Source organism: Nelusetta ayraudi, unplaced genomic scaffold (assembly GCF_046127955.1).
Source record: "Nelusetta ayraudi isolate G7.1 ecotype Tasmania unplaced genomic scaffold, CSIRO-AGI_Nayr_v1 ptg000089l, whole genome shotgun sequence".
Lineage (NCBI taxonomy): Eukaryota > Metazoa > Chordata > Actinopteri > Tetraodontiformes > Monacanthidae > Nelusetta > Nelusetta ayraudi.
This window is the reverse complement of record NW_027466139.1, coordinates 1,021,278-1,037,500: the sequence shown is the minus strand read 5'-3', so window position 1 is coordinate 1,037,500 and position 16,223 is coordinate 1,021,278. Positions and strand designations below refer to the sequence as shown.

General features: G+C 48.2%; 1 protein-coding gene across 1 annotated transcript in view; it reads right to left on the bottom strand.

The window, feature by feature from the left end:
* The window catches only part of lrpprc (leucine-rich pentatricopeptide repeat containing), a 51,059-nt gene that overhangs the window by 27,384 nt on the left and 7,452 nt on the right, over nt 1-16,223 (bottom strand). The window contains exons 12-23 of the mRNA XM_076046290.1: nt 13,622-13,740; nt 13,386-13,476; nt 12,591-12,660; nt 10,179-10,206; nt 9,458-9,515; nt 8,456-8,562; nt 7,451-7,528; nt 7,279-7,351; nt 6,573-6,685; nt 6,309-6,439; nt 5,770-5,855; nt 1-192 (exon numbers count right to left, since the gene is read on the bottom strand). The exon at nt 1-192 is cut by the window's left edge and continues 16 nt beyond it. Coding sequence (XP_075902405.1) covers nt 1-192; nt 5,770-5,855; nt 6,309-6,439; nt 6,573-6,685; nt 7,279-7,351; nt 7,451-7,528; nt 8,456-8,562; nt 9,458-9,515; nt 10,179-10,206; nt 12,591-12,660; nt 13,386-13,476; nt 13,622-13,740 — 1,146 coding nt within the window. The remainder of the gene's footprint in view (nt 193-5,769; nt 5,856-6,308; nt 6,440-6,572; nt 6,686-7,278; nt 7,352-7,450; nt 7,529-8,455; nt 8,563-9,457; nt 9,516-10,178; nt 10,207-12,590; nt 12,661-13,385; nt 13,477-13,621; nt 13,741-16,223) is intronic.

Genomic DNA, 16,223 nt, shown 5'->3' with positions numbered 1-16,223 from the left:
TGATGAGCGGCGAGCACAGGTTGGCGGTGGGCTTGGCCAGGCCCAGGGTGAAGATGGTGTCCTGCAGCCGCTGGATGGTGGCCCAGTCGCCGGTGGCCGCCAGGCTGTTGAGTGTGTGGAACAGCATGGTGACGTGCGAGTCGTTCAGCACCACGTTCTTCTCCTTCATCTCCTTCAGGATGTCCACGGCCTCTTCACATGAGAGGAGGAAAATAGAAGGAAGGAAGGAAAGAAAAGGTCAGCAATGTCTGAGATCCACGACTCTACTGCTTTGAGTGCTGTGTGAGTCTCAGGAGCCACATATTTCTTCCTTATAATGAAGATGCGACCCAAATTTATTTCACACACACAAAAAAAAATCTTTCTATCCATCCATCCATCAATTTTCAACACCTGCTTCCTCCTGCACTCAGGGTTGTGAGGGTCTGTTGGAGTCGATTGTAACTGTCAAGGTTCATCACGGGGCCACAAACCATTCATGCTCACACACTCACACACACACCTACAGTCAATTTAGAGTTTCCAATTCACCTCACATGCATGTTTTTGGACTGTGGGAGGAAGCTGGAGGAAGAACCCAGCAGACTCAGGGAGGACCTGGAGAGAACCCAGCAGACTCAGGGAGAACCCAGCAGAATCAGGGAGAACCAGGAAAGAACCCAGCAGACTCAGGGAGAACCTGGAGAGAACCCAGCAGACTCTGGGAGAACCAGGAGAGAACCCAGCAGACTCAGGGAGAACCCAGCAGAATCAGGAGAGAACCCAGCAGACTCAGAGAGAACATGCAAACTCCACAGACCCAAAAAGGCCCAGGCCAGGAATCGAACCAGCAACCTTCTTGCAGTGAGGTGACAGGGCTAACCGCTGCACCACTGTGCCGTCACCACTTTCTCCCATGCCTGGTAAATATACTGAAATTGCTGCATTGAATTGTGTGTCCTGCCAAATAAATGCATATAATAAACGCATATTTAAACATTTTAAAATCCCTTTAAGTAAAAAAAAAAAAAAAAAAAAAAAAAAAAAAACTGGCCACAAAGGGACCCAATCAAAACAGCTCCGCGGCCCACCTTTGGGGTGCGAGCCAGCAGTTGAGAAACGCTGGAACACCAGATGAGAAGTGGGAGGGAGGCAGATGAAGCAGCAGCGGTGGGCAGAGACTCGCTGCGACCATAAAAGGCCCCTTTAGCTAATTCCATGTCGGGAAAACAAACCCGTATTAAAACAGCATTTTGCGCCCAGCGGGGATGCAAATCCAACCCCTGTGTAATGCCAACTCTGCACTAATTGCTACTTGCGTGCTCCCCCCCACCCCCCTCTATCTCTCCTCTCTCTCTCTCTCTCTCTCTCTCTCTCTCTCTCTCTCTCTCTCTCTCTCTCTCTCTCTCTCTCTCTCTCTCTCTCTCGAAACGAGACTACAATTACCCCGAGCGCCACAATGGTGGTCCGCCTTTTCTGCCGCCGCCGCCGCTGTGGAAAGCACTCGCTGGGGCTAAATTATAGGGATGTGAGCGCCGAGGGCCCCGGCGTGGCCTCCGGAGGGACCCCGGCCAGCGGGACCAAGGGGTGGAGCAGTCTGGTCAAGTCCAGGCGCTAATGAGGGGCTTTTTACCGGGGCCACGTGCCCATCTGGCCAACACCAGGGGCTAAATGGCGGGAGAGGGTGTGTGCGTGAGTGTGTATGTATATAAATGCGAGCTGCGTGTCAGGCTAAGGTAATTAAGACGCATTTACCGTCTATTTAGACAGCTGCTAATGGGCTGACAGCGATACAGCCGCTCCTCATCACAGACACTAATCTATAGAGCCGCTGGGGGAGGAGACGCAGACGGCCAATCACGGAATTGAATTAAAGAAAAGTGCATTAAAAGGCTGCGGCACAGTGAGAGTGCTGCTGCTGCTGCTGCTGCTGCTGCGGCTGACACGTTTCCAGTGGAGTCACACAGACTTGTAATTATACTACATGTGAAAAAAAAAACAAAAGAAACAAGGGCAAAGTGGAAGAATAGTGTTGAGGTGAAGGTTTTCACTGAAGGGGCTAAATGTGGCTTGACTGAAGGTGACGAGTGATTGAGGAGGCTAAACTTGAAGCTTCTCTCTCATTCAAACAGAAATGTGGCTTTTCTCCAACCACCCAGCGACTTTCTCTGTGTCTTGGCTCCAATCCTCCACCTGACGTCGGGAAAAACAACAGGGACAGAAGGCTTCATAGCTTTGGCCTTGAACACCAGCAACAGTGCATTTAAAAAGACAGCGTTGAAAAGACTCAACAAAAAACCATCGCTGGGTTAAACCCCTCCCTCGACTTACAGCTTATAAGGTCTGAATGCAAGCGATACTAAAAAAAAAAAAAAAGTTGCCAAGAAAGAAGTTGAAAAACAAGGGAGGGAGAAAAAAAAAAAAAAAAAGTCGAAGGGGGGGAAAAAAAAAAAAGCCAAACAATTTCTCTGAGGGCAGATGGCCGTATCAGCCATAAACAACTGGCCTGTAATGACGCCGCCTGTCAGGCGCTGCACCATTTATCAGCTCAGGTGTAACTTATTCTCTCCCGGTCTGTCTGACCCCCCCCCCCACCCCCTCCACTCTCCATCCATCCGCCCTGCTCTCCGTCACTCTCTCCCTGACGGACCTGCTAATCACCAGGACCAATGGCTCGGACTTGATCCGCCCAAATGGAGCAGCTCGCCTCCTTCCTCGCCAACAGCTGCCGCTGCCGCCGTCCATACACCTCCCTCACCCAACACCCCCCCTCGCTGCCCGAGCCTCCCGCATCGCTCCCCTTTATCCGTTCGTTTAGCCAGTATGCATATCCATCAGCTCAGTGGAGCATCGTGGCCAGCAAAGCGAGCCAGACTAGACACACACACACACACACACACACACACACACACACACACACACACACACACACACACACACACACACACACACACACACACACACAGACGGCCGTGTGATGTGGAAGCAGACAGGCCAGGTAAACAAACATCACACAGCCCACTGGTTCACATAATGTTCCGTGACTTCGCTCGCGTGTGATGCGTCTCCTGCTTCCCTCCAAAACTGGGAGAAAAAAAAACAAAAAAAACCACACGGGAGCGAGAAAAAATGAGCGAGCGTCAAAAAGACGAGTCGTCGGCCGGCGCACCAGTCGTGTTTACCAAAGTGGTGGGACGGCCGGATGGAGGTGGTGGTTGGAGGGGGAAGAGAGGAGTACTGGAAGGTGGGGGGGGGGGCGCAAGGGCAGGTCAAAGAGACGCTCCCTGACGGAAGAGAGGTCTATTTAATAAATAGAGGGTTGCAGAAGTGGAGGGAAGAGACAAGGGAAGGGCGTGCAGGACGGGCTCACCATGGAAGAGCCCCACTCAGGTTCACCAGTCACCAAAAATCACACACAGGCGATGACGCTATAGACAACAGCTGGAGCTGTGGTGAAAAAGCCGACTGAGAAGTAACACAGTCGCAGTAACAGCGGTCAGCCTTTTGTTTGGCGCTTTCGTTGCTATTTATTGGAATATTTTGTTCGTATGAACTTCCTACATTTCTACAGCTTGGCAGTCACAGCCAATCAGGCCACACAAACATTTAAAAGCCTCTAATATCGCATGAAAATTGTTGTGGTGAAAAATCACTTCATTAAAAACTCTTGGGGCCTGTTGTGCAAGCCAAAGATGAAATAATAAAAATGAAAAAATAAATGTGCACACAATTCCATCTGGTACACTTTGTTGTATTTTCATATTCATTTATATAAATTAACAAAGAGCATTTTAAAACTGTGAGCTCAACCGCAGGTTTCATTCACGGAACATTTATGCAAACTGCAGCAAATTCAATGCTTGTTCTAGAAAAATGTGCAACTATGTGGACAGACTGAAGGCTAGGATCTAATGCGGGCGGTAGATGAAAAGAAGAAGAAGAAGAAGAAGAAGTAGAAGAAGAAGAAGAAGAAGAAGAAGAAGAAGTATACTGGAACAATGGGGGACTGAACTCAAGAGAAGCGTAAAGTAAAAAAAAAAGAAGAAGAAAAAAAAGAAGAGCGAGCGATGAAGTAAACTCAAAGTGATGCCATGAGGTGGTTGGAACCAAGGGCACGGAGGAGAAAACAAAAGAGTCCATTAGAGGTGGTGGGAAACAAAGCGAGACGCCAGGAGACATGATCTTCAAGGCTGAAGGCCGTGCTGCTGCTGCTGCTGCTGCTGCTGCCGCTGCCGAGCAGCTGGCGAGCCCAGCCGAGCCCAGCCGAGCAGCACAGCGACTGGGTGGGACAGGCTAGCATCAGGGTTAGCCATGTGTGCTAATGTGGCTGACAAGCCTCCGTATGCACACTCTGACTAATGGCAAACGCTTTAGCACTCTGTGTACACACACACACACACATACACACACACACACGTCCGCCAAATGCCTTTTTGCACCAATTCACATGCAAATCTGTGGCGTGTGTGTGTGTGTGTGTGTGTGTGCGCGCTCCCCCCCCCCGCACGCGTGTGTTTGTGTGTGGAGCACTTTTGCGGATATGATCTGCCATTAACATGACGGCAGATTTCAGTAATTCTGCGGCCAAATACGCGTGCGGCAGTCCTGTAATTTCAGGGCCCCTCTCATTTCACACTGAGGCAGACGCGTCCGAGAGGCGTCCACCCGGGGAATGACACGCTTCCACATGCAGCCGGGTGGGCGGGGGGGGCTGGGGGGGTTGGCTGTGGAGTTCGCCGGGGTCAGACGGAGAGACGGAGAGACGGAGGCGGAGGCGGAGCGGGAAGACAGACGAGGGGAAACGTTTTGCCTGTCATTGTATGCAAAGAGGCGAGCGGCTACACTGATGGTAATTGGCTCTTCGGTGGGCCGGAGGAAACCCACCGTAGCATTGGCCAAATGGCTGCCTAATGTGGGTTCAGGGAACGGTGGTGGTGGTGGGGGGTAGGCAATGTGACAAGGGTAGTCACAGACACACACACACACACACACACGCGCACACACTGGTCTGGTGGCAAAACTTTTAAATTGCGAGGAATTCAGAACTAGTGGGATTAGCCAAAGTGTGGGCAAACTACGGCCCCGGGGGCCATATTCGGCCGGTTAAACTTTTTAATCTGGCCCGCCGAACTTGAAGAAACGATATTAATCTGTCAGTAAGTAATACACTAGCTGTGTTTCATCCATGTTTCCAGTGCTTTAGGAGTCATTTCAATAAATAGCTAAACAACGTTGAGCTTCAAAAACACAGATTCTTTTTTGAAAATACCCATCTACATATCCCACAATAGTTTTTTTTTTCCTTCTTCGTATCATTGAAAAAAAAAAAAAGTCCTCTTTACTGAGTTTCACTTTACATTTTATCGACAAACTCTCCAGAAATATTTTTCTCAGACCACTTTTCAGAGATGTGAGCCCTGCATGATGCCAGATTTGAAAAGTAGGCCTGCATCTTTTAGCTTCCATCCGAACTAAATGTGCCTTTTCTACAGCGTGCGAGGTCCCTCTGCTGATGAAAAGGTCACATGGTCCCTTTAAATTCCCTTGAATCACTTAGAACATATAAATATAAAAAAAATATATATATGTTTATAGAGAAAATGAGGTGAATTTGTCTTGCTTGCGTTTTTATTGATCTTGGAACAATTTTCAGTGCTGTGGAATAAATTTGGGTGGCGACTTCATGATAAGAAAAAAAAAAAAAAATTAAAAATGTGGCACCTGAGACTCCGCCAGTTGAGAACCACTGACTTAGAAGGCGGCGATGATGTCAGCCTCGCACCGACTTACCCTCAACCTTGCCGTTCTTGCACAGGGCCTTGACCAGTGCCATGTATTTACTGGGATCCAGCGTCAGCGACGAGTCCTGACGGCTTCTAAAGACGCAGAGGGGGGGGAGAGAGAGAGAGAGAGAGAGAGAGAGAGAGAGAGAGAGAGAGAGAGAGAGAGAGAGAGAGAGAGAGAGAATGAGAGCGGCGGCGGCGGCGGCAGCAGCGTGAATGTATCAGTGGGGTTAATGCAGGTGCAATTTAAAGGTGGACGCCGGTGGGTGAGTGGAGGAAACAAGGCGGCCGAGCGGAGAGTTCCCAGCGCTTGCAGCCCGTCAACACAGCGGCCGCACCTGCATTAATGTCTCCCCTAATTCCCCTCAAGTTAAACTTTAATGGCACACACAGACACACACACACGCACAACACACACACACACACACACACACACTTAGAGGGTTACCAGGGACGTCTATGTTTGAGTTTTATTGCAGAGCGTGACTTTTTTTTGTGTCCGTGTGTGTGTGTGTGTGTGTGTGTGTGTGCGACTCCTCCACTCACATGTCCCTCTTGAGGCTGAGCGCCTCCTCCACGTTGTCGTGGCGACAGCACAGGTTGATGAGGCTGACGTAGGCGCCCACCATCATGTCGCCCTCGTGCTGCTGCTTCAGCTCCAGAGCGCGCTGCAGGTTCTGGTGGGATGGATGGGAGGAGTGGGGAGGGGGGTGAGTGGGGAGGGGGGCGGTGTGCGAAGGTCAGTTTGGTGACTCATTTTTTTTTTTTTTTTTTAATTTCAAGAAAAGAAAAAAGAAAATCGATTCCAACCTCCTCAACGCAGAGGGTCTGGATGAGCTGTTTGAGGACGGGGCCCACTGGCTTGTTCTCGGCTTGCAGCTCTGCAAGCTTCTTCTCCAGGATGGCTGCCTTGCCTTCAGCCTACACACACACACACACACACACACACACACACACACACACACACACACACACACACACACACACACACACACACACACACACACACACACACACACACACACACAGGAGGAGATAAACATTTACTGAAGACCAAACATCTAACGTCTAAGGTGAAAGTGTGAATCAAACTTCCCAAAAAGACAATAATATCATCATCTTCATCATCATCATCATCATCATCATCGTGAAATAAACCTGAGGTGACTGGAAGATTCAACAAGAGCCAGAGACATGTTCTTCCCCCAGATGTGGGTTTTTTGTGTGTGTGTGTCCCATTAAAAATGATTTGAGGACTACAGATCTGCAGAAAACAACACATTTAGCCCTCTGTTTGCAGCCTAGTGCAAAAACAAACAAACAAAACTGATGCTTTGTTGCTTGACAGGGGATGAAAAAGGCACGTCGGTCTCAAAGGGCAGACTGGCGATGTTGTCACTGAGCAAAGAGACGCTTCGGGGCCCTTTGTGACATCACAAAGAGCCCACTTCCTGAAATGCAGGCAGAAAACAACACTTGTCGTCATTTGACACCTTTTTTTCCGCCGTGCTACTTACAGAAACGCGGGACGGGGAAAAACTGGCGCCGCTGGACTCCTGCTCTTTGGGGTCCACCAACGCAATCACATCCTGCCACAAATCAACACATGGAATAAATGAGATAACAGTGAGCGCTTGACAGCGACGACGTCAGAGGAAACGTTTCCCAACACATCCTCCCTCCAGAACCTTGATGAGCTCCGGGACGTGGTAGGAGTCCAGGAGGTTCCTGATGCCCCGGTAGATGCTCACTGGAATGGTGATGTTCTGCATAGAAATGACACAAAAAGTCACTGAGTGAATCACCGGTGAATCGCCGAGTCATTCTTTTCTGCCAAACGGATCCACGAGTGAGAAAAAGAAAAGATGAAGACGTTCAATAAAGGTCTCTAGGAGATTACAAGCTCAGTCTTTATTTTCCACCACCCACTATACATACATTTGAAAAAAAGGGACATTCATCAGTCAGTGCTGGTGTTTGAACTCGGGCCAAAATTCTTGGATCTTCTCTAAGCAGTCGGTTCAGACGAGCCAGTAATTAAAAAAAGGCACCACACCACCATATGTCTGAACCTTTGACTTTGAAGAAATGGGACACGCAAAAGGAGGTCATGAAAGAGTGTGTGTGTGTGTGTGTGTGTGTGTGTGTGTGTTTGGGTTAATGCGATTCAGAATTAAAACCACAAATCAAATCAGTGCAGATCCGTTTGTGTAATCTGCTCAGACAGAAAAAGGTGGCAAATGAAACAGATACTGGTGCTGTGGTTCTGGAGACTGGACCTGGTCTCCAGAACACTTTTTAAAGGTCTCGTCTCAGACTTGGAGCTATTTCTACTGGGCCTTGTCTCAGACTCAGACTGGACAGAGTGGGGATTTTTTTTTCTTTGATCTAGACTGGTCAAGACTCAGCCAACACTGTAATAACGCGATAATAACACGATAATAACGCGATAATAACACTGTAATAACGCGATAATAACAGATATAAAAGATACTGGTAATTCTTTTCTGTTTTGTTGTAATTGTTCTCTGATATATAAAGTCCTGGTCCTGGTCTCCATCTCGACGCTCTCTAGTCTTGATAACGTCTTGGTCTCGATTGGTGCCGTCTTGACTACAACACTAATAGATACACAACTGAATAGCACGTCTGCGCCTATGTGTATGTGTGTGTGTGTGTGTGTGTGTGCGTACCTGTGTCTGCAGTTGATTGAAGTAGCTGCGCAGCTTCTTCTCCTGAGCCTGCACCTCCTTCTCTGACATGCTGTCTATCAGATGGTACAACAGGAAGGACGCTTTCTCTGTTTGGAGGGGGTGGGGGCACACAGAAGTCGTCGGGGGAATACATTTCATTTGTCGCCGCGTCACTCACTCACTGCATCCATTTCTCAATATTATTTTCTCCTGGCCAACCTGACTGACTGAGTGACTGAGTGGTTTTTTCTCCGTCGTGCTGACACAGGCGGCTTTTGGGGGCCGCAAGTGTGAGTGAATGTGCGCTGGCTGGCGCTGACAGCACCCCCCCCCCCCCCCCCCCCCCACTACCACCTCCCCATGTTCGCCGCACACAGACACACACACACACAAGCGCACGCAGATGTTTGTCTAATGGGATGTGACATGGATAACAGTCTCCATCGCTCCCACCAGTGCGCACGCTGCCTGCGCTGGAGAGCCCAGTGACACACACTGACACGGAGTGACATAAATGCTCCACACACACACACACACAGGCACACGCTGCTCAGAGGTGATACACACACACACACACACACACACACAACTCACACACACTTTTAACTACTCAGCGCTTTGTCAGCAGCCGGGCTCTATTTCCTCAGACTGGGAGAGCAGCTCTACACACACACACACACACACACACACACACCTGACAACACACAGGCGTCATGGTGAGGAGGAGACTGGTCAGCAGTGCTCTGCTACTGAGACTGAACACAAACACACATTTACACTGCACTCTTCTGTCATTGGAATTACAGCTGTGAGGTTGAGCGAGACAGAGGCTGCGCTCGGCAACTTTAGACGCTGAGAGGTGCTGGGGCTGACACACACACACACACACACACACACACACTGCCTTTGCTTTGTCTTTCTCACCCACACAAACAGACAGACACACTATCTGGCTTGAAAGGACGCCGTCGACGTGACGTCTGGGCTAAATTGCTTCCTCACCTCCAGTTTTCGCTCCTGCTTTGGTGAAGCGCTCGTCTTTGTACAGAAGCTCGGTAATCTGGATAACAAGAGCAAGAAACACACACACACACACACAGGATGAGACAACGGTTTGTTTGTTTTTTCATACATACAATAAGAGCCGCCGCCGCTGCAGAGAACGGGATTAAAACTTAAATCACTTTATGTAAAAAAAAAAAAAAAACAAAAAAAAAAACACAAAAAACAAAACAGAAAACAACTCCTCCTAAATGTTTTCCATTCCACACAAACACGTCCTGCTCCTTCAACTTGTTTTTTTTATTTTTTTATTTTGCAAACCATGTCGCACCGGAGAAAAAGGCCCGAGGCTGAATATCCATCCTAAACATTAGTTTATTTATATGCTGCCACAGCCATAAGGAGATTAGCATAAAAGACAGCAGATGGCGCCTGTCATAGTGCGTGTTCTTCCTAAATGCAACTCAGCAGATGGGGGATAAATTGGTTATTACAGCTATTATGTTGCAAGGAATGTGAAATTGTACAGACAGTCGACACACCTAATGTCCCTGTAATGAACTGTGATTACGCTGCGATGCTTTAGAGAAAGACTTCTCTCTCTCTCTCTCTCTCTCTCTTTATGTTCCCCACACTCATAATTATTATGTTGGAAATATACTCAGAGTGTTTTCCCCCCTCCACCAATGTGTAGGAGATATTGAGGCCAGCTGCCACCCACCTTGACCATGCTCTCCAAGTCATCAGACCTGCAGGGGGCAGTAGAGGACAAGGCATGAGCACCAAACAACACAGACCCACTGGTGGGTCAACAAGACTTGCAGTGTATCAGGATGACTGAGCGTCTCTGAGAGAAACACACATGAACAAACACACACACACACACACACACACACAATATATTTTATAAGGAAAAACACATCTATGAGAAATGTGAAAAAAAAATGTGAAAACAAAACAAATGATCACAGTTGATTACAAAAATGTTCACAACAGCATTTTTATATTTAAAAAAAAAAAAAAAGATTTAACTGCATTTTGATTGGCTACTCATTTTTTTCAGGCGTGAATGTTTGTTGATGTTTTACATAGCAACAAGTTTCTCATTCGATCCTCTTGTGTGTGTGTGTGTGTGTGTGTGTGTGTGTGTGTGTGTGTGTGTGTGTCCCATTAAGAAATTATTTTTGAGGACTACAGATATGCAGAAAACAACATATTTAGCCCTCTGTTTGCAGCCTAATGCAAAAAAAAACCCCAACAAAACAACAACAAACAAAACTGATGCTTTGTTGCTCGACAGGGGACGAAAAGCCAAGTTGGTCTCAAAGGGCAGACGGGTGGCGTTGCCACGAACCAAAGAGCCGTGTCGGCGCCCTTTGTGACATCACAAAGGGCCTACTTCCTTAGCGTTCAAAAAATAAAATAAAGTGAATTCTGAAATGTGGACTCCGAGCTCTGAACGGGCAGCGAGCGAGGTGGAACTTTCATTTTGACACTCGATCCTGCAGCAGCATCACAGCGAGGAGAGACGACGGTGCAAAAGCCTGGCGGACCTGCAAAAGACCCCCGTCCCCCCGTCACCCCCCCACACACACCGGGCGCGCACTAGCGCACGCACACTAAACGATGACAACGTGTGACATCTCGGCCGCCGTCAGCTCGTTGGTGGAAAGAGCGGAAAGAGAGGGAGAGGAGAGGAGAGGAAGAGTGAAGAAGAAGAGGTCTTTAATGATTAAATTATCCCCTGACCTTGTCTTTGACAGGGGCAGCTCCCACACACACATGAGGCTCTGTGCCCAGTGCACGCACACGCACACGCACACGCACACACACACACACACACACACACACACACACACACACACACTGGACAAGTGACAAGCCCAATTATGACCCTGTCAGGCAGCCGAACAGTCAGACGTATGTGCAGGCTTGTGTGTGTGTGTGTGTGTGTGTGTAGTAAAACAGTAATAGGTGGATAATTAGCTGATGCACCGTGCAGCAAAAAAAAAAAAAAAAAAATGCACGTGCACTCAGAGACAAGAAGCGGCGACTCTGCTCGAGAGGAATCTGCTGCGTTTAGTGAATTTTGGCACCAAAATTAAGTTCTCACAGTGTCACGCAGTGGAGTTGCTCTCGCTGGCACCCCTAGAACTGCACAGAACCTAAACATGGCACTAAAAAACCTGGTGATGGAAACGGCTCAACTTGGGAAAAGCCTCTGAAACATGGCTGAGAGGTTTTGACGAGAGACAAAGTGACTTGAAAGAGAATTAGGGCTCATGCGCTTCGCACCATTCAACGGAAACACCTGCAAACCGCAGCTGTACTTTGTCGAAATTTTTGAGAGAATATCGCTTTTATTTTGCGAAAAACTTATCGCGGAATCGCGGTTAACGACTTAATAATAAAAAAAAACATTCGGTCAATTGAACTCCAGCGTGTGTGTTAGTTCTGCTCCGGCTGAGTGGGAACTCCAGAGTCGGCAGAAACACATTTCAGCACTCCAGAGCCGGAGCAATAAATTTGGCACCTGCAGCGGCTCACCTCGGGCCTCGCTGGGGGGGGGGGGGGGGTCCGCCGTGCGTTCTTGTGCGAACATGCAGTTCCAAAGTGTAAATATTCATAAACACACACACACACACACCACCACAACGAGCCCGGCTTTGCAGCAGGTCGGAGAGGCCGGTCCTGAGGCCCACTCTGCGTGTGAGTGTGAGACATCAGTGGCGGGGTCTGGCCATGAGGGGCAGCGGCGGGCATCTGTTAATTTACATATCTCCCACGGTGCTTTGGGGGGGAGCAGCGCCGCTCGACAGGCCTCCATATGTATGAGGCGTCCATCCGCACTGCAGCGTGTGTGCGTGTGCGTGTGTGTTTTTTCCCCCAACAGCTGCCAACACAAACACACACACACGATGTAGATGGTGTGATAGAGTGCACATGTCAGTGCGTTAACATATGCTGCCGTCCTGGGCGCTACAGGCCTGGCTGCAGCAGCAGCCCCGAGTGACGGAGGCAAGTCATAAAAATAATCAAATAAAAACATGGAGAAAAATGCAGTAAGTCAGGAGGGATGGAGGGATGGAGGGATGGAGGAGGTGGAGGAGGAGTAGGAGGAGGAGTGAGTCACCTCTTGAAGCCTGCCAGGAGGCTGCCGCGGAAGTTGTAGAGGTCCAACGGGGGGAAGGCGGGATCCGACACTGAGAAACACAGCCAGGAGAAAATGAAAGAATAAAGACGGTGGCGTGGATGTCACATGTCCACACACACACGCGCACGCGCACGCGCACACACACACACACACACACACACACACACACACACACACACACACACACACACACACACACACACACACTGGACAGGGCATTGTTAATGCGCTGATGCTGCTCCTCTACCAAAAGTGCACCAGGTACAATAAAGCATCAGGGTTTTTTTTTTTTTTTTTAACAGTGGTGTGATGGAGGGGCCTTTTCCTGCCATAAATTGATTAAAACATTTTTTTTTTTTTTTTAAAGCAAAAATCTAATAAGAATAGAAGAGATTTCAATGAGAAGTGTGAAAAATATATATTAAAAATGTACTTGAGTTATTTTCTTTTTTATATATGTCATTTAGTTTGTTGCATGAAAAATGAGCATTTCTTATTTTAAACAATTGCCATGGACAAGAACCTGACGGCCTGATCCGTCAAGGAAACAGAACTAGGAGCGGAGGACGAGTGAGATGAAAGGGGGATGAAGGATTGAACTCAGGGGGGGGAAAAAATAATTGTATATTATGGAGGAGACTCGTCGTGCCGTCCTGCTGCAGGTGGAGACGCCTCTCTACACTCTCACCACCACTCTTCTCTCAACAGGCCTGATGAGGGCACACCAGTTAAGTGGGCAAGTGTGTGTGTGTGTGTGTGTGTGTGTGTACTTACACAGTGTGTAGAGCTGGCCCAGGTTTTTATTAGCCAAGGCGCGCACCTCTGAAGACAAGAGGCCCTCTGACTCCAGAGACACACCGGCATCCTGAGCAGAGGAGATCCACCACGTCAGTGACGGAGGAAATGGTTTAACACACACACACACACACACACACACACACACACACACACACACACACACACACACACACACACACACACACACACACACACACACCACCGAGTGTTACCTTGAAGGCCAGTCTGGCTGCGTCGATGTTGGGGAAAACTGGGAGGACGTAGGTGGAGATGGTCTCCACATCGGGCACCACCTCCAGCTGCTGCATCCCCTTCAACACTTCAATCACACCTGCAGACACACCGGCACCATCACCAGTTAAACACAGACAGACTATCAAACTTGAACATTTATGTTAAGTTTATTCACAAAATGTTGTCTTTTTTTTTTTTACAATTTTTTTTTTCGTGAAATGAAAACATACACAAAAACCTCCTTCCTGTCATATTTTTTTCTCTTCTTGTGGTCCTAATCCTCTTTCGTACAAACCAATTGATGATGTTACAAGACATTTATTTTTTCAGCAAACGAATAATCAAAAAAACAAACAAAAAAAAAAACATGAATAATAAAATAATCACGCATTCCATTTGTGTGTTTTTTAGATTATGAATGACTCATTGCAACCGCATGAATTATTCCCCTGGAACGCGTCGGCCCGGGAGGGAAACCCGACCTTGAAAATCCAGGAGTGAAATCCTGCAAATGGACCTGAACCACATTTAATGTCCGACTCGTCTGAGGAATAAAAACAGCAAATAAAATTCATTACCAGCAAATGAGGAATCTCTCCTCATGGTTTCTTTCCTCTCTTTAATTTACTGCATTTCTTTTTCGACACTCACACACTCGTTCCATTTGTATATCCAGGCCTGGAGCTGTTCACCAGTACCGCCACTCTCACACACACGCACACCCTCACACACACACAAACTCACACCCGTAAATAACTAAATGCTAATGACGCCCTTGCTGTGCACCACCTCGGACTCGCTGAGACACGTACATAAACACGCGCTGGGGCCCGAAGTGGACTCTCGCCACGGTTACCCTGCTCTCCAGCAGGCCCCGGAGGTCCCGCCCCAGGGAGGGAGGGCGGAACAGCCGCATGCATATGGAACAGCCGCTCACGCACTCTGTGATGTGCCCGCAAGAGAGGAGAGTGTGTGTAGTTAGTGTGTGTGTGTGTTTCTTAGTTAGCGTGTGTGTGTGTGTTTCTTAGTTAGCGTGTGTGTGTGTGCGTGTAATCCAGGTAAAAATCAACTATCCTCAATATCAGTCTACAGTATATATATATCCTGCCTCTCTGTTTCTATGTGCCTTACGTAGACATTTAACAAGTGCTTAATGCTCCCTAATAATAATGATAATAATACTAATAACAATAACAATAACAATAATAATAATAATAATAATAATAATAACAACAATAATAATAATGATATTAACAATAATACAGGTTTGTCTCCAAACAATGTTAAAATGTGGCTTCTTTCTTTGTTGTTGTGCACAATTTTATCCGTGGAACTGGTGAGTGTTGTTGGTTGAACGTAGTGCTAACATGTTCGCTAGCAGGTTAGCGCTAACGATTCACGGCAATCACGGTACAAGCTACTTAGCCTGTATTACAGCAACCAATTCACTTCAGACACGTGTTACATGTGTGTGTGTGTGTGTGTGTGTGTGTGTGCTCAGAGTGGAGGTGGCTCCGGGTCGGTGTTGCTATGCAGCTTTGGGTGCATTTAAATCCAATACATGAGCTACTCCAGAACACAGTGCCCCCTCCTCTCCTCGCTGCTGTGCAGACGTCAGCTGACGGCAGCCAAAGTGCTCCTTGAGTCGCCCCCAACACACACACACACACACACACACACACACACACACACACACACACACACACACACACACACACACACACACACACACACACACACACACACCCCCTGGGTGTGTTGCGCGTCCTCTGGGGCGGCGTGTGTTCACCTGCCGCTCTCTCTCTCCCTCCCAGCCTGAATTAAAGATGAGCCTCAAGGCTTTTATACGCCATTAAAACCAGCCGTTCTGCCAGGTAAGGCTACCTGCACCACTCAGTCCACCATCCATCCATCCATCCATCCATCCATCCTTCCCACTCGCCCGCATCTCCCATCCACATCGCTCATTCATGCGGCCCCCTCTCACTATCCACCCGCCTGGCTTTCAAGAGAGGAGGACAACAAGCGATCGTCCTCGTTCTTCTCAATGGACAATCGGCCCGCTCGGCCGTCCCGCCCGTCCATTCTTACCCCCCTAATCGCTTTCACCGGCCTCTCTTTTTTTTATGAAAGGAGAGAAGGAGCAGCCGCTTTTCCTCCTGAATAATCCATAATCAATTTCACAGAGAGGCAGACGGACGGAAAACAAGTGAATGGAGAGCTCTCTCTCTCTCTCTCGCTCTCTCTCTGCCGCGTGCTTTTTCCGCTTCCGCCTCCGAGCTTTCATGATCATCAGCACTTTTCCAACAATCTTGTTTGTGTTTTTTTTTTCTGTCATGCAAGTCAAGTCTGCGACCAGGAGCTTTTAATCCTTCAAGACCTCTGATGGTTTTTCCTTCTAGCGGCCCCGAGAAAAAAAATTGTCCACACCAGGCCTGCGGAGAAGCCTGAAAAGCAGGGCTACATTCAAACAAACAGCGGTTTGTGTATAAAATGACCTCGGTTTGGTTTTTGTCAATGAATCAAGCGAGAATGGCAATAAAACTAACCGGTTACAACTTCAAATTCCGATATTCTCCT